The 17,853-nt window shown below is 35.7% G+C and overlaps 2 protein-coding genes across 3 annotated transcripts; one reads left to right on the top strand and one right to left on the bottom strand.

Moving 5' to 3' along the window:
- Nucleotides 1–3,327: 3,327 nt before the first annotated feature.
- LOC311279676 (putative E3 ubiquitin-protein ligase TRIML1) lies at nucleotides 3,328–8,904 on the top strand. Of its 2 annotated transcripts, XM_084391320.1 has the most exons (7): nucleotides 3,328–3,591; nucleotides 3,677–3,775; nucleotides 3,965–4,189; nucleotides 4,924–4,943; nucleotides 7,338–7,480; nucleotides 7,686–8,127; nucleotides 8,417–8,904. In XM_084391320.1, the coding sequence occupies exons 1-7, from the start codon at nucleotides 3,574–3,576 to the stop codon at nucleotides 8,430–8,432; spliced, it is 963 nt and encodes a 320-aa protein (XP_084247446.1). In that variant the 5' UTR covers nucleotides 3,328–3,573; the 3' UTR covers nucleotides 8,433–8,904. The 2 variants fall into 2 exon arrangements, with proteins under 2 accessions (XP_084247446.1, XP_084247445.1); XM_084391319.1 differs by lacking the exon at nucleotides 8,417–8,904 and having other exon boundaries at nucleotides 3,365–3,591; nucleotides 7,686–8,303.
- Nucleotides 8,905–9,424: 520 nt separating this feature from the next.
- On the bottom strand, nucleotides 9,425–17,484 carry LOC311279675 (hyaluronan-binding protein 2). Its single transcript, XM_084391318.1, has 14 exons — nucleotides 17,301–17,484; nucleotides 16,173–16,308; nucleotides 16,002–16,088; nucleotides 15,311–15,418; nucleotides 15,039–15,155; nucleotides 14,751–14,861; nucleotides 13,873–14,044; nucleotides 13,486–13,580; nucleotides 13,102–13,221; nucleotides 11,714–11,996; nucleotides 10,967–11,109; nucleotides 10,121–10,255; nucleotides 9,886–10,031; nucleotides 9,425–9,725 (listed from the first exon to the last, which is right to left on the bottom strand). The coding sequence occupies exons 1-14, from the start codon at nucleotides 17,358–17,360 to the stop codon at nucleotides 9,561–9,563; spliced, it is 1,878 nt and encodes a 625-aa protein (XP_084247444.1). The 5' UTR covers nucleotides 17,361–17,484; the 3' UTR covers nucleotides 9,425–9,560.
- Nucleotides 17,485–17,853: the final 369 nt, after the last annotated feature.

Raw genomic sequence — 17,853 nt, forward strand, 5'->3', positions numbered from 1 at the left:
GAATTGTCAAAATATGTTGGTTTGTTCTATAAATTAATATATGATCTTCCTTTTGATGCTCTTCTAACACTGTACCGGTCACTTTTTGAATCACATCTAAATTATTGTAATATTATATGGTGTAACACATATCCAAGCCATCTTGAAAAATTGCTGATTCTACAGAAGAAAGTTATACGTGTTATATCATGGGCAAATTATGATGCTCCCTCTGGTCCGCTTTTGTATGAGCTTCTGAAGCTCGCTGAGTGCAATAGTTTTCAAAATGCTTGTATTATGTATAATGTAGTTCATAAACTGCATCCAACACTTTGCCGTCTCATTCCAGTAACCTCGTCTATGCATGACCATAACACTAGAAGGAGAACTCTATTACGAGGGAAAAAGCGCAAGATGAAGTGTACTAGTTTTAGTATAGCATGTAAGGGTCCTGGGATCTGGAATGAGATTGACAATTCTATAAAGGAACTACCTTCTCTTGATATATTTAAAAAGCATTTTAAACACAAATTGTTACAACATTATGCTTGATAGACACCATAAGGCTGAAGGTTTCATATTTTATTGACTTATTTGAATTTTCTTTTTTTTTTTTTTTTTTTTTTTTTTTGTGATGTTTGAATACCCCTATTATTGGCGTTGTTTGAGGGGTGGATGAGATGTGTGATATATGCTGACTGGTGGGAGGATATTTTGTGGTGAATGGTGGTGTTATTGGTGTAGATGGGTATTGACTGGGTGAATTAGTATTTGTTGTTATTAGTGCTGATTAGGCTATGTGTCTTTAAGGGCCCTATTTATAAGCCGGTATGGCTTCTGGGTAGTCCTTTTTGCAGGAACTTGTTGTTCTGTGAATAAACAATAAACAAATGTTAATAAAAATGTTCAATCAAAGTCATCTGTTCTCAGTGCTCTCAAAAAAATTGATTTTCATGGAGACATTCATCTAAAAATTGTTTTTAAATGTTACTTGTTTCAGAATGTTCAAAGAACATTCAAACATCCCCCTTAATGTTTACAAAAAATATTAAATTAAATGTTTCCTTAACGTTTGCATAAACAAGAAAAAAACTGATGTTAAAAATTGGACGTTTTGAACGATCAGGGAGCGCACTTTGGCATATGTTGTTTGAAAATGCTGTTAAAAGGTAGGCCTACTTTTATTAATCTCGAAAAAAAAAGTCTACATTTGAAAACCTCCTGTTTTGACTTTGCAGCCTAATCCTAAACTTGAAAGCACTGTTGTTTTAGCAGTTGTCGACACATTTCAGCCAGGCTTCAAATGTGGATGTGACATTAATAAGAATAGGTGTCAAAAAACAGTATGTGATTACACACGTTAAGGACCTTTTCTTTATTGATACAATCCTGAGAGGTTTACAAAGCACTTAACCTCACCCAGTACAACTACACACTCTGTACATATTTAATGAACTGTCCTCTGCCAAACATAAACAGGTGTCAAGTGCAACACACTCACTTGTGTTGATGTTCACATGGTACAGTTTACAGATAAAGGGACTCGTATAACATTTCATGTCCTTGATCACCAAGACTGACTTTGTAAATGCTCAAATTTTTCAAAATGTAAATAGTGCATCATTTGAGTCGTGATTACTACATCACAACGATCTTACATAAATAGCTCTTACTACTCAAGGAGCTGATTATATCAGCTGATGATCATAGTTTATTATTTATTTATACAGATTTGTTTTTATTGACCTATTTATATGCTTTAAATATAAAACATGAAAAGTTTAGCCTCTTTCTTCATGTGGGCCTCAAGTCAAGCACCCTTTCTGTATTAAAGCAGCCCATAGCATACACTCAGAGGAAAATGGAACAGGATATTGGATAACAAGGTTAAAATACAGGAGCAAATATTCTCTTATTAAAGTCCAACAGCAGGGATTTGATCTGAGCTGCCTAATAGGCAGTGGTTTAAAAAGGGACCAGAGGGGAGGTAACAGAGGGGTCAGGGTTTTGCTGTCTAAGGGTGGAGATTGGAGAAATTAAGGGACTTTATTTCCACAGGAAATTCTGATGAAAGGTGGATTATGGATCACAGTGGTCTTCCCAATCCACCTCTGAGTCCAGTAATGTGCTTGGGCCTGCATTTATTAGAGCATACGTAAAGCTGACTGTGCTTTATTGTTACACAGGGAGCAAGGCAAGGACAAAGCAAGATCACAGAAGATAAGTCAGATCGTGCTTTATTTGTGCTCGTGTTTCCATGCAATATTTCATGTAGGACCTATGTGGGTTTTATTTATTTTTTGGCTGCCAGTCTACGATACTGTTTTTAGAATTACATACTACAATGCTGTTCTTAAATGTGCCTGTCTGCACACTTTTAGACGGATAAAAAGCGCTTGATGAACTCTAGAGCACTAATATCAAGTGAGATATACCTGGACCCAGTTTTCCAAAATGATGAGGATATGAAGCAATACAAAAAGACAATCCTATTCGAAATGAGGAAAATAAATGTAGGCCTATGTGATTTATTTTAATTAATGTACTAAAATGTACTATCTATCTATCTATCTATCTTATTTCTAAATATATTTGTATAATAAATGTACAAACTAAAAATACAATCTAAAAAGGAATGCAAATATTGTATAAACTGCTTGTTTGCATGTTTATTTATACATGCTTACATTTTTAAATGTACTTGTGCAAGTATACTTTTGTACAAACTAATGATACTACTGAGAAAGGAATGCAAACTATTGTACAAACTGTTTATTTTTTACAGTAATGATACTATTGAGAATAGAATGCAAACTACCATACTGTATACAGTTACTTGTCGTTAGAATGACATTATGCCTCATGAATGATGTCACCACTGTCATCAACCACAACCTTAGCATTTTAATCATCAGAACCATTTTATGTCATAAATCTTGTAAACCAGTAGCAGTTTATCTGATTCTCCCAAAATGTCCAGCCATGTGTATGCTCTGCTGCCATCTGGTGGATTCATCTGTGAGCTGGAGCTGAAAGTTAAAGATTTCCGTGAATTGCGTTCAGTGTTCCACCTAACTCATTCTGTTCACTTCTTGTCACTATTCTGAATCGTAGGACTTCCTGCGTGCTACTGCGTGAAGGCTCTAACTGACCTTCTCATTCCTGCATTTCCCAGAATTCACTTGTACTTAGTTTCACATTAAGAGACACATTGTAGAGAGCGTACACAGACTTTATTACAAAGCCTGATTGTAATGAACCCACATGGGACAATGTCTCACTATCTACTTCTTTAAATACCACCTACTAAAAATGGCCTGGAGAGGAAGTGGTATGTGAGTGTCCTGTCACAGGTGGCAAGCAGCCCTATAGTGACAGATGCGTCACAGCAACAAGTCAAGGTGAATGCCATTTATCTCTGGCAGGATCGTGCCTCTGTGACCCACCCATGTGATCTGCTTTCACTAGTAGTGAAGCATGAGCTCCTTAAAATCTCTCCTGCTGGAACATCTACATAGTTGCAAATTACCCTCTAAGGATTTGTGAAAGCAACATAAGGGCCGTCACTCAGTCTGACAACTCCAACACAGTGACATGAAAGCTCAGTGTCAGGTAAGGTTTGTTCTCTTTTACCTTTTTTATCCTAAAATGTCAACGTTTGCATGAATTCCCATGTATTTTGTTTTCCTTTTCTCAGCAAGACATGCAAAAAAATACCCAGGATCTTCTTATTAGGCAAAGGGAAGTGATCGGATGTAGACTGAAGAAACTGAATGGCAAGCAAAATGAAATCAAAGTGAGTCAAAACTGTGAAATAAAGAGACTCTCAAAAACAATTCATCAGATATGTTTGAAGAGTCGTATTAATTGCAAAGGAAAATTTGCAATATTTGAATTTAGGAAAATTATATACAAATGAACATTTTGTAGTTTTTATGGATTACTCAATTGAGTCTAGTCTAAAACATTTGCTCATCTTTCTCAGTCCAAGTCCTCTGCGGTGAGAGAGAATATAGTGAAGAAGTATGAAGAGATGCGGAGAGTTCTGGAAGAGGACTGTAGGATCACCCTGTCCCTGCTGGAGATGGAGGAGATGGCTGCGGTTCAAGCACTAGACAACCTCATTGAGACTAACTATGTCCTCCTCAAAGACATTGAGGTCCAGCTCAATGAAGGGATGGCGGACAGTGACATACAGCCTGGTGACAGGGTGAGCCTTTTATAAGCAATTGGTTGGACAGATCCATTGTTGTTGACTCTTTTTGTTTTATCTTAACCTGCCATGGATAGTAGGCTCTGTCATCATACCCAGCTAAAAGGCTTTCAGAACTTTGGCTAATGTTCTGGTTATGAAAGTAACTAACTTCATAAGTTATGAACAAACAGTCTTCCAGTAATGTTAATAGAATGTCTAATAATGTTCTCAAAATGTTGGGACAAAACAAGTATTTATACTTTGTAATTTCTCTGAAACCTTTTAGTTGGACATATGTCTAACATTTTTTTTAAATGTATCTACTTGTAGAACGTTCGTAGAAATGTTTTCATAGAAAACTAACGTTCCCGTAAGGTTTTCAAAATTATAAAATTAAATGTTCCCTGAAAGTTCATATAACCAAGAAAATAGTTTTTAAAACACTTAAGGGAATATTTCAGTTTAGAGATAACTTGGGGAATGCTATGGGAATGTTAGCAAAACATTCTTAGAAAATATATTTTGTTAGCTGGGTATGACAATATCATACTAAACAGCAAGATAATTCAAATGACCAACAATACATGGCAAAACCGACCATCCCTGCAACATAATACATTCTCACTGTAATTCTGCCTCTCTCTCTCTCTCTCTCTCTCTCTCTCTCTCTCTCTCTCTCTCTCTCTCTCTCTCTCTCTCTCTCTCTCTCTCTCTCTCTCTCTCTCTCTCTCTCTCTCTCTCTCTCATAGGTCACAATGTATGAGGACAGGTATGTATATTTAGAACCACACTTAAGAGAGATTGTCACCATGTCAGGCATGCTAGATGACTCATCTGCAAGGCTTTATTGTTGTAGAGATCATGTTTGACGCCATCCATTTCAAGCAAAGGTTTATTTAATGTGCTTCTTTAATGAAACACTGCTTAGCATCCTGAAAAAAAATAAATAAATAAAATAATTCTCTTGAATTAAAGTTTTCATTCTATAGCTGGATGGGCTCATTGAATGAGTTTACATGCACAAGAATATGCTGATACCATTCAGAAATTAGTCATATTCTGATTATGCAAGTATTATGTAAACACACTAAGGCAATATTCCAGCCAATATTGCTTTCTAAAATTCTAAGAACAAGACATCTGGAATGAAGTATGCCTGTATTAATTTGAGTTTTGGGTCATTTAAATTGTACACCTTACTCTCATTATTTTCCATAACTGAACAATATTTTTAATGTTATTATTATTTTATTTGTATACCAAATTAGCATATTAGAATGATTTCTGAAGGATCATGTGACATTGAAGACTGGCCACATTGCCATCACAGGAATAATTTAGGCTACATTTGAAAACAGGAAAACATATATTTTTAATTGTCATAATATTTCACAATATTACTGTAGTCACTGTATTTTTTAATCATATAAATGCAGTCTTGGTGAGCATAAGAGACTTCTTTCAAAAAAATACAAAAATCTTACCGCCTTTTTGAATGGTATAGCATAGCCAAACGAAAGTCAGTTCTTGGTTGTATTGTATTAGATATTAGACTGGACTAGATACAATTCAGTGTAACATGGCAAGAACGAACATGTCTAGTATTTCTAGAAGATAATAGAATTCTGTCTAACCAGAATCTGAAACTTAACCTGAAAATGATACTAACATAAACATGGTCATTATCTCAGACTTATTCTGGATATTATGTTATATGTGACAATCCATAGGTCATATAAAGCAGTGGTTTTCAAACTGTGGGTCGCGACCCACTTGTGGGTCACACAGTGAGAAAAGGTGGGTCGCACAAAGGCACTTAGCTGCAGCTAAATTTACGTTACGATGAGTGAAACAAAACCAGTCCGATTAATGACCAAACGACTATGAGTTTTAGCGCCCGCCAAAGTGTTATTTGATCGCTGAGTAATGTAGATGAACTGCTGCGCTTGTGACAGAGTCACAGTGCATGTTTAACTGAAAGAACGAGCAGAGAGAGTAGGCTACTCGGTCGCGCGCGCGCACACTCTCTCTCTTCGGAGCCAGGCGAAAGTGTAAAAAAGACTTCACCGTCTCCAAACTAAGCGCTGTCTTGCTCTCTCTCCCTCGCACATATTAATCAAAATAAATCGACACGGTGGTAAAAGGTCGGAAGACCAAAGTTTCATGTGGAGCATTCGGAGATTTTTTTTTCTTCCTCAATTACCGCTGGGTGTGAATTGTGCTAAATAAGTTGTTGCCTTATCTTCTCTGAAAAGCGTCCCAGACATTCAGCTGACATAAAACAACACTTCAATTAAACGAAAAAAAAAACTATCCAGTGATGAAATGTTTTCTGTGTTGACACAAATCTTGGATGTCTATGTCCTAACTGCTGGGATAATCACACAACGCGCATGACACGTCCAATTCGCGAACTAATGACTCCTTTGAACGATTCATTTTAATGAATGGACAACTGATCTTTCCAACAGTGAACTCAGGAGACGTCTGAATCAGTAACACTTTACAATAAAGTTCTATTTTTTACATAAATTACATAAAAAGTACAGTTTGCTTACTCAAGCTTAAGCTTTAAAATAAATAAAACCCCTTGTTTTTATTTGAAAACCATATGACTAAATTTTTCCACACAGTGCTATCAAGAATCGATAAGAGAATCGTTAAAGAATCGGATCGATAATCAGAATCGTCAGTGGCATTATTATTATTGATAAAATCTTATAATTTCCCATCCCTATGTGAAGACGGTAAAATTATAATCAAACATTAAAGAACATACATGTTTTTAAAAGTTTTTTTAAGAGTTAAAAGTTTAAAATATTTTGCTAACATGAAGGCTTGTCACTGTCAGTCTTTTTACATCAGTGCAAAACTAGGGAATGCAGATTAAGACCATCAGCATGCATTGATTAATCCCATTGCATGTAGAAAAAAAAATGTGCGACCAAATCATGCTGGTGCGACCAACTGATAAAGTTGGTAGCACCAGTGCAAGTGGGTCTTGCGATTGATTATACTTGTCTAGGTGGGTCCTAGAACGAAAAAGTTTGGGAACCCCTGCTATAAAGGACTTAACCTTAATCTAAATAACTCTCAACCTTTTATATAAAGGGCAGGTGTTATCTATGGTGCTGATATAATGTGAATACACTTTTGTTGGCAGGGTGCTGGAATTGCTAAAAGAAACAAACCCTGGTCTCATAAAACTTGACGAGGCAAAATCAGATCAGCTACTGGGCCTCACCAACAATTTACTGCTGTTTATTCGCTCCCAGGTCCCCATTGCCAAGAGGCTGCTGAAGAGCTGTGAGTTATTGTGCAATAACCCATAAAATTGTTGATCTTTTGCAGGAATGACTTGCACCAAATGAATGTTACTTTTTTTTTTTTTTTTTTGCTCAATGACAAACAAATTACTGTAGGCCAATAGTTCAATAGGTTATTTTAAACCTGTTTAAACCTTAACTCATATATTTCCGAGTCTAGTTTTAAACCTATCTTCATTTCACAGATTCCTCAGGAGTGGTCTTGGACCCTTCCACTGCCCATCCCAAGCTGATTATTTCATCTGAAGGGGATTGTGCCACTTTCACAGATGTATGGCAGGATGTCCCTGAGCATGAGGGCCGCTTTGACACCACCCTTAATGTCTTGAGCGTCCAGTGTTGGGACTCTGGCCGCCATTACTGGGAGGTAGATGTGAGTGGAAAGATCTACTGGGAACTTGGTCTTACCTACCAATCCATCCCAAGAAAAGGCCAAAAGGAGGACTGCTGGTTGGGCCGGCATGCTGAATCTTGGTGTCTGGAGTACTTTGATGGAGACTACACTGCCTGGCATGGAGGTATTGCTCATCCTTTGCCCATTTCCTCATGCTTTCATCGGATCGGGATCTTCTGCAGCTTTCCTGGAGGTCTGGTGACATTTTTAGGGGTGGATAGCATGACACCGCTGTACTCATTCTGTGCTGGGGCTTTCACAGACTGTCTACACCTTGCTGTTTGTCCAGGACATGATCTTCATGGGACAAACTCAAAACCTATGAAGATCTGTCAATCCTAACCATCTTTAAAAACTCATACCTAGCATTTAGAAGACCCAGTACACTCTCAGAAAAAAGGTACAAAGCTGTCACTGTGGCAGTACCTTTTCAAAAGGTACACCTTTGTACCTAAAGAGTGCATTTAAGTCCCTCAAAGGTACATATTAGAACCATTTTGAAGGGTACAGTCCCAGTGACAGCTTTTTTCGGGTGTAGGCCTCCCTTGCACACGTTTGTTTGATTTCACACCGACTTTATGTGTAGATTTCTTAGTCTCGCCAGGAACGAAAAATAACTACTACTATAAGTTATGAACCATATATGTAAAATTCACCTGAATTGGTTTGCATTTTGTGACTTTCGGTCGAATAAAAGAATTTTTTTTTCTTTAAGAAGATTTCTTAAATATAGTGTTTCTTTAAAATATTGTCTCGTCTCAAACCAAATATCATGTATCGTCTCGTTTTGTGAGCTAAGTGTATTGTCACACCCCTAATATACAGTATATAGGCTACTCGATGTAGTTAGGGCCTTGTAATTCATAAAGTGTGTGTGCGCTATGATGTGTAAATTATTGCTCACTTCTCTCTTTTTAATGTTTATATATTCATTATGCACAGGCCGAAGATGCACTGCAATTTCATTGTATACTTGATGTGCAATGACAATAAAGATTCTTATCTTATCTTATTTAGTTGACAAAAACAGTAACTATCATAGGAAATATTACTACAGTTTAAAATAACTATGTTAATATATTTTATTTCTGTGATGGTAAAGCTGAATTTTCAGCATCAATACTCCAGTCTACAGTGTCACATGATCCTTCAGAAATTATTCTAATAAGCTGATTTGGTGCTCAAGAATCATTTCTTATTAATATCAATTTGGAAAACAGTTGTACTGCTTAATATTTTGGTAGAAGCCATGATATATTATTAGAATCTAGATAGAAGATAGAAATCTTTTTGTAACATAAATGTCTTTATTGCCAAATTAATTATTGATCAATTTAATGCACCCTTTCTGAAAAGTATGACAAAAATTAACTGACCGTAAACTTTTGAATGGTAGTATTCAAGCTAGTCAAAGCAAGAAACACTTCTTGTTGGTGCTAGCAAGCTATACGGACACTAGAAATGAATATCAGCAAGGACACATTAAATTGGTCAAAAGCTGGAAGATATTTCAATAGTAGCTGTCTGATATTGTGTATTTTAAGTATGCATCCCCATGAAGAGACAAGGTTTTATTAATTCATCAAAAGAATCATCTAAAACTCTACAATAGGTAGATCAGAGTACATGACAAAAACCCAATTGTGGTTAATCTTTAATGGACATGCTACTGGCTCCCAGCAGTTTTTTCATTGATCCAGTCCAAGTATTTAATGATTCTGGTATAGACACCAGGCTTGTTCTTCTCTCCACAGCTGTCTCCCCAGCTCACTATACCATAGACATAGTGTATTTGATCCTTCTGACAGGTGAGAGGCCCACCAGAGTCACCCTGTCAGAAAGAGATAAAGTATTGACATCTGACAACAAAACAATTACTTTGTAGTAATTTTACATTTCTTTCCATGTTTCAAAATGTCATTCTGGTTACAGCAGCACCAGCTCCTTTCAATATTTGTAAACCACATTATACAGTTAAAATGATGACCCACCTGACAGGAGTCCACTCCTCCCTTGAGATAGCCTGCACAAAACATGCCGTCATCCAGCAAAGCCGAATATACTTTATTGCTTGAACAAGCCTCCTGAGAAATCAGCAAAACCTGTGCATCAAGCAAATGCATGGAGCCATACTCTGCTACAGACAGGAAGGGAGAGAGAACAGATTTAGTCTTTTCATCGATGAACCTTCAACACAAACTCAAAAATAGACATATGGAGATGTACACGTCTCTGTGGCTCCCCATCCTGAAATGCTGCATTCTACTCCATCTGCAAAAGGTTCTCTGGGCAAGCAGGCAGCTTTCACAAACTGAGTTTCCTTAGCACATTCTCCATTAGTAGCTTTCAGTTTTAATAGAGCTGCATCACAGAAAAGAATGGAAATTAGAAAAACAAGAAAATAAAAACACTATAGACCTTCAAAATAACTTGCTTCAGGAGCTTCTCCTGAATTTTTTTTATCACCAAATAGCCAGATTAATTGCTTTGAATTGCAACAATATTAATAACACAAGTGAACAATATCAATATTCACTTTTTGAGGTCTTTTGTTTTGAAGTTCTTATTATTGTCAGGCTTTTATTTTGAAGATCTTGTGTATTTATAGCTTATCTTTATTAGTTTTCCTGTCTTGATGTGTTTTTCGTGAAATTTTGCCTAAATAAAGACTCATACAATAAAGAGGTGTTTATGGACTCAATCTACTCCATCTACTGTATGTTTTGATCATCTTTCTGAATCTGATCCAGGAGTATTTAAATGTTGTAAATGAGTATAAAAAGTTTTAAATGAAACTTAGCCAACATTCAAATGATGATAAAAAATGAAAGAATGCATGAAGCTAGAATAATAATAAAAAAAATTGTTTAAAAACAGGGGCTCAGTTCTTTATTTTGATTTATGTCATGTTCAGATATTCAAACAACAAAATATTCTGGGAGCCATGAACGTTTTGTAAAAAAGATAAAAAATGCTAGCTGGCAACTTAAAAAAAAAAAAAAAAAAAAAACCCTGACGGGCAAAGAGTTAATACCCTGTTTATTCGTGCATATAAATGTCTACAATACACACCAATATCATTGTAGACGACATCAGGAGTTTCCCTGTACTTCTCATGGATGATAGCGTCCTCCACCAGCACGGTCTGGTCTGTTGGCTCCTTTTGTACTTGATTTAATCCTCCCAATACAACACTGTAATCATGCTTTTTATCACTGTATACACAACAAAAGGAAATAAAACTAAGCCATGGTTCAGAATAACAACAAAAAAAGAAGCATGAAATAATGCAGATAAATTACATTTCAGATTTCTTGTATTGCAAGTGTAAAGATTTCTCCACATTAGAAGTAAAATTTAATATTGAGAGCTCATAAATTCATTGATTTAGGATGACAGTAAGACAATAATTCATAATGATAACTTAATTAAATGCAGTGAAATATGAACTATAGCAGTTAACAGTTATCATGGATTGAAAAAGCAAGGATGGGGCAAAATAACATGATGTAACGTTTACACAATGCTGTCCAACTAACACTCACCCAATATGTGATTTGGAGAAAAGCACACATACCACCGAAAAAGCAAACCAGACAGCAGACAAATTACCTTGTTTAAAGTGTGTATTACCTTGTCATTTTGCACACATTCAAAGCAACTTTGTCAGGTGCGCAAAAGTGATTGCTTGGCAGATTCAAAGCCATTCAGATCTAACCATTAGGCTAGTTTGTTTGACACCTTAATGTCTTATCACCATTTTTCTGTGGTCGTTGGGTAAATTATGTACTTTAATATTGTACTAAAGACCATACTTACACACAGTGGGCTGCAGTCAGCACCCAACAAGGCTTGATAAGGGTGCCTCCACAGATGTGTCTGTAGCCTTGAATGGATCCTTTAGGTTTGATCTGCACTGATACTTGCCATGGATGGGCTCCAGGAATAGCTTTAAGACCCCCATAAATCCGGTTTAGTTGTTTTTTCGGCTCCGGTTTACCACAGGTAAGAAAACTCTTTGGTAAAGTAGCATTATTAGTTGGTGGGGCAGCAGCGATAATTATTTGGGCTGAACTGGTGCTCTCTGGGATTATGCTGGCATCTGGTAGGTGACATTTTTGGAAAGGATTTGTATCGATTCATAGTGTGATATTGCTACTATAAAACAGTAAAGTAAACACTCCGCCACAAAAATAGTTCCAAACAAATCCAAAGCAGAATCAACATCCGCGAGTCTCTGGGCAACACACACAGCAGTGGTGTTTTGTTTCCAAATTTTGTGGCCAATATTTAAATAGAAGAGTTTTATAAATAGGGAGTTTTGAGTGTAAGAGCGAAGAAGTTTCCCATACAGAGTTCTCTCATGTTCAAATTGGTCATGTCAATTCGCCACACTGACAGCAAAGTGCTTGGTTTGAAACTGAAAGTCACTTCTGAGTTGTGCTCAATCCATCACTACAACTGACCGTTGTTAAAGGGATAGTTCACCCAAAAATGAAAATTCTGTCATCATTTACAAAGTTGTTCCAAACCTGTATGAATTTCTTTCTTCTGCTGAACACAAAATAATATATTTTGAAGAATATGGGTAACCAAACAGGCCCAGGGCCCCATTAACTTCCATAGTATGGAAGTCAATTGGGCCCATCAACTGTTTGGTGACCGACATTCTTCAAAATATCTTCTTTTGTGTTCAGCAGAAGAAAGAAATTCATACAGGTTTGAAATAACTGGAGGGTGAGTAAATGCGCGTTTTTTCATTTTAGGGTGAACAATCCCTTTAAGGCATTGCTATGTGGTTCCTAGGATGTTGCAAATAATATTATTATTATTAATAAAAAGCTTAAATAGCTAGTAGATCAGTATTTTATTTTAATGTACAACTCTCATTAAATAATCACTGGGATGTTGCTAATGTGACAGTGTTATGATCAAATCGTTTAATGAATAATGTTTTTTTTTTTTTTATGAATAAAAAATCTGAAAAATCCCTTCCACGAATACAGTGGAAACTGAGAAGACACAATGCTGTTTGACTGTATCAGTACTCTTGGAACGTCACTCAGCCAATAAAAAAACCCCCGTATTTTATACTATATTATATTCTTGATTCAAAGCCTCAATGGAACACAACTAATCACTATGATACTGCTTTGTCATCAGTCTTGCTTAGACATGGCGCGTGGCTAACAATGAGGAAGTCTTACTTGTCTTAGCTGGTATGGTCGGTGGGAGAGTAGTTACTGGTTTAATACTCTCTGTGAATGCAGCTGTGGTGGGTTGAGCTTTAGTAGGGGTGGTGGTCACCATTTTGTTGGTAGTTGTTGCTATGGAAAAAAGTACAACATACAATAGCTGAATTAGTGGCAAAACTAAAGTGGAAAAATTTTGATGCAGATTTAGAGATGTTAAGTCATGTAACTTAATCCATCTGCTGGGTCAGATAGGGTTCAAAGATAAGACTATCGATTTATTAATTCAAGTGACTCTGAAGGCCATAGAGCTGCTGTATGTTAGTGTTATTGAGTTGGAGCTCTTGATGGAAAAACATCATATTATAAACCACACTGTGACTTTATTATCAGTCTTACCAGGTGTGGGACATTTTCTGACAGAACAATGATCCCATCGAAGTTTCTTGTCCTTCTTTATAAAGCACCATGGTTTCTTATCTCCATCAGGGTTTCTATGATACAGAGGGATGTAGGATTTGCATTTGAGAGTACTATTACAAGTCCGCTGCTGATCTAGCCCAGATGTGTGGACATGAAATGAAATCAAAAAGTCTAAGACCACACTGAAAATAAAAAGTTGTCAAATCATTTAAACCTGTGAATAGACAAAGTTTTATGATTTTGAAAAATGTAAACCAAAAAAGATTTTCGCATAAAATGAATGCACTATTTATAGGTCATTAGTTAAATATGTAAATCTTAAATAAATATGTAAATGGATTTTGGTCCCCATGTGTTTTTAACCTGCAGAAGTTATGCTGTCCCAGGCCTTCACTAGATGCAAATAAAGTTGAAGGAAACAATCCTTTATCCAGAATGAACTCAGAGTTCCAGTCGAGACATTCGTCCCCCTCTTCAGTCTCTGACACCTTTCCTCTGTATGACTGTCCATCCCCCTCGTAGCAGTCATACGGGTCTGAGGATAGTCACAGCACACTATAGTTGTGTCTTCATGTTGTTGTCATGTTGTAATAAACCATAAAACAGGAAATGATATCACAGAAAAGACCCTTCTAGATCCTAATAACAATGTGCCAAAGTAAGTCTTGATTCAGATTCATGTGTCACATGGTATAAACTCAAGAAAACTGCCATTCGTGATTTAAAAGATAATAATAATATGTTTTTTACCTTGAAAAATAAGTTTGAAAACTTACGGTTTACAATAATTATTGTGCAAACTCATATTTATTCAAGGTGTCAAATAGTGTGTTTTTTTTTTTTTAACTAGACACCTTTTGGCACATTTGAAGTATGTTGAAACTAACTCATGAAACTAACATGTTTATAAAAAATGTTTTTTCTAAGAAATTGGCACATTTTTAAATGTTCTAGATCTTTTTTTTTTTTGTCATTGACCAATATAAGAAAGATTTATAAGACTAAGAGTGCGTAATGATAAACACTAAAATAATAAACAGACAAACTATATGCTCACCAAATACCTTTTTCAAACATTTAATATTTCCTATAGTTATTTATGTTTGAAACACCAAAAAAGTTGTTTAATTACATTGCATTACATTTCTAAAACATGTCATATGTCATTAATTCAGAATCTTTTAGACTCAGAAACTATTCTAAAGAGAGAAATGCAACGTTATGGCAGAATATATACTCACCGACTTGACAGTAATGTCCACTGAATCCTTCTGGACAGATGCAATCAAAATCACCCTCTTCAGGAACACATCTGCCCTTATTCTGACATGGGTTTGGTGTACATGGAATTGCTAGACAAAAATAAATAAATCATAAATCGACAAGTATACATCCACATTTTGAAGAAATATGATTTAGTTGTAGTACTTTTTTGTCTGAGCATTCTAAAACCAAATCTGAAATGCTAAAGTCTGTTTATTGAGTAACTCTGACTAAGTGCAGCATGAGTTCAGTGCCCTAAGTCTTACGTGTTTGGCAGTTTGGAGGTGCAAATGGTGGAAAACACTTGCACTTATAGTAGGGAGGAGATGAGGTGAGAAGACACAGTCCTGCCCCACATGTTCCTCTTTTACAAACCCTTGCCCCTAAAACAAACATCAAAAGCTTCTCATAATTACTTTAAAAAAAAGGTATTTGTATATATTGGTTATTTTATATATGTACATATATATTGCAGCATATTATGCCATATAGTGTATATTATGTTATATATTGCAGGTGGTGTGAAGTTAGCTCTTACCTCTTTGGCACTTTCTACCTACAAACTGCTTGGGGCATTTACATTTGAATTTATCTCTTTTTTCCTCACACACCCCGCCATTCAGGCATGGATTTGGACTGCATTTTCCTGAATTACCCAAGGGGGAAACATTTATTTGATCACAGTTTGTTATAACATTTCTAACATTATATTTTGGTTTGTATGTGATCTGACCGTATTTGTTCATAATGTCCACCGTTCAAAAGTTTGGGGCCGTTTTTTGAAAGAAGTCTCTTCTGCTCACCAAGGCAGCATTTATTTGATCAAAAATACAGTAAAAACAGTAATATTGTGATTTTAATATATATTTTTTTATTCCTGTGATGACAAAGCTGAATTTTCAGCATCATTACTCTTCAGTGTCACATGATCTTTCAGAAATCAATCTAATTTGCTGATTTGGTGCTTTAAGAAACATTTCTTATTATTATCAATGTTGAAAACAACTGTGCTCTTAATAATTTTAATAATATCTCTTATTTTCAAGACTGTTTGATATATAGAAAGTTCTAAATTACAGCATTTATTCGAAATAGAAATCTTTTGTGACATTATAAATGTCTCTACTGTCAATTTTGATCAATTGAATGCGTCCTTGCTTAATAAAAGTACTAACTTTTGAACGGCAGTATAAATAATACGAGGAAGAAATTTGTTTAATGAATCATACCTTTGAGGCTCTGAAGCTCAAACAGCCAATCGTTGGCATCGTCATCATCATCAGAGTCGTCTGAGGTGTCAAACTCAGTCTTCAGGGCTGATATCATAAGTTGCATATAGAACATTTGCAAAGATTTATGTGCATATGTTTTACATTTCAACCCAAAAGCTGACTACTTACCCTTCAATCTTCCTTGGCCTCTCTTTCCAGGATGTTTACCATGTCCATGTCCAGGTCCAGGCCTCCCATTTTTTTCATGGTGCCCATGTCTACGTTCAGCATGCTTATCATGTTCTTCGTGTTTCTTATTCTTCAACTAATGAGAGGTGAGAACCTTGCTCAATAAAATGCATTCTTTTATCAAGATCAGCTAAATGTGATTCATATGTTGTATTCAAATATTAGAGAATATAAATAAAAACATACTGTTTAGGCAAAGGTTTGATTTAGTACAAAAATGAAGTACAAACCAAACATAATATAGCATCACTTATTGTTCATTAAGATGAAAATGCTGTCATATAGACCTTATGAGTAGCCATCTTTAGAATTTTGTATGTTGAAGAATTAGCTGGTGAAGGGGATTTACTTGTTGTAGAGTTAACGAAAGTTGTCATTAGCATTGCAATGTTTGAAGCCGATGTCATAACAAATGTCAGTAAATGATGATAGGGATGATTTTAAAATGAGCGGTTCATTAATTAATCCTTACGATCTTACTTTCATGTTGTGGAAATACAAACCGGAGCACAGAACACAACGAGTGTAGCGCTGAAAAGGGCCGGGACTACATTTCAGCTTGTTAACTGTCAGTGTTCCGGTAGAATTATACTTTATTAATCATCATACATTAGGCATCATTCGAGTGATTTTTGAGTGATATCACCTGGTTAGACATATTATGGCTTTGATTTTCCAGTAATTTAGAGTCTAAATTATTTTGTAAAATAGCCAATATATTTTGTATATATAATTAATAACATTATTATTAATATAATATAATAATATTATTAATATTATTATATAAAGGATTAGTTCAGTACATTTGCTTTAAAGTAAACTTAAACTTCTTTATTTTTTGAAGCTGCTTTCACTTCTGCAATAAAAAGTGTCTTCTTTAAAGAGAGAACAAACATAGTTCTGTATTCCAAAGCATTCATGAATTACAGCCATTTAAGTTTAGATCTATGCTCAAAAAGGAGGTGACTGTTTACAGGTTAAGATTAACACAAGTCTGGTGTCGACAGTTATCGTATTGTAAGGTAATGAATCTATATGATATATCAATATATAATTGTTCATACACACCTGTGCAGGGATAATGACAGCACATAAAAAGAGGAGAAGCAGCCACAGCTTGAGATTCATGCTGGCCGTTGGTCTCGGGGGGAGTGACACACTGCATACCTACTCTGAGTCTCACAGTGTATAAGGTCAGTGTCCTGTGAGTGTGTGGGTGTGTGTCTGTCTGTGTTCATGTACAAGTATGTGTGAGGGGTTGAACAGGTGTGTGCATATGAGGATCTGTGCAACAGACAAAAGTCAAACCACTTATTTATGTATTTCAAAAGTTGTATCTTCAGTTTACCTATACTTGAGTGCAGCAAGTAAAATCTGCTACAATTCTTTGGTCATTAAATGACTCACACTATTATCTAAACTTCTTTAATATTTAAAAATATTTGAAAATAAAGTGATTCTGAATAATTCAATAAGCAGTGAATGTATCGACAAAATGTCCTGAGAGAGAATGTTTCTGGATTAATGGATAGTCCGGCAGTTCACAGATCATATTGACAAAGCAGAACACTGTTTGTTTCATTGCAGACTTTGTACGAAGTGTGGATTGTGAGAGGTCATG

Source organism: Rutilus rutilus (genome assembly GCF_951802725.1).
Source record: "Rutilus rutilus genome assembly, chromosome: 20".
Classification (NCBI taxonomy): domain Eukaryota; kingdom Metazoa; phylum Chordata; class Actinopteri; order Cypriniformes; family Leuciscidae; genus Rutilus; species Rutilus rutilus.

What these genes read in the sequence shown, in the direction of transcription:
- LOC311279675 (XM_084391318.1), bottom strand. Translation starts at nt 17,360, where the DNA reads ATGAATCTCAAGCTGTGGCTGCTTCTCCTCTTTTTATGTGCTGTCATT. An exon ending in CTGTCATTATCCCTGCACAG is followed by an intron (nt 16,309 to 17,300) that starts GTGTGTATGAAC and finishes ACCTCTCATTAG; the next exon opens with TTGAAGAATAAGAAACACGA. An exon ending in TGAGCTTCAGAGCCTCAAAG is followed by an intron (nt 15,419 to 16,001) that starts GTATGATTCATT and finishes TGGGTAATTCAG; the next exon opens with GAAAATGCAGTCCAAATCCA.
- LOC311279676 (XM_084391319.1), top strand. An exon ending in GCAAGCAAAATGAAATCAAA is followed by an intron (nt 3,776 to 3,964) that starts GTGAGTCAAAAC and finishes CATCTTTCTCAG; the next exon opens with TCCAAGTCCTCTGCGGTGAG. An exon ending in CAAGAGGCTGCTGAAGAGCT is followed by an intron (nt 7,481 to 7,685) that starts GTGAGTTATTGT and finishes TTCATTTCACAG; the next exon opens with ATTCCTCAGGAGTGGTCTTG.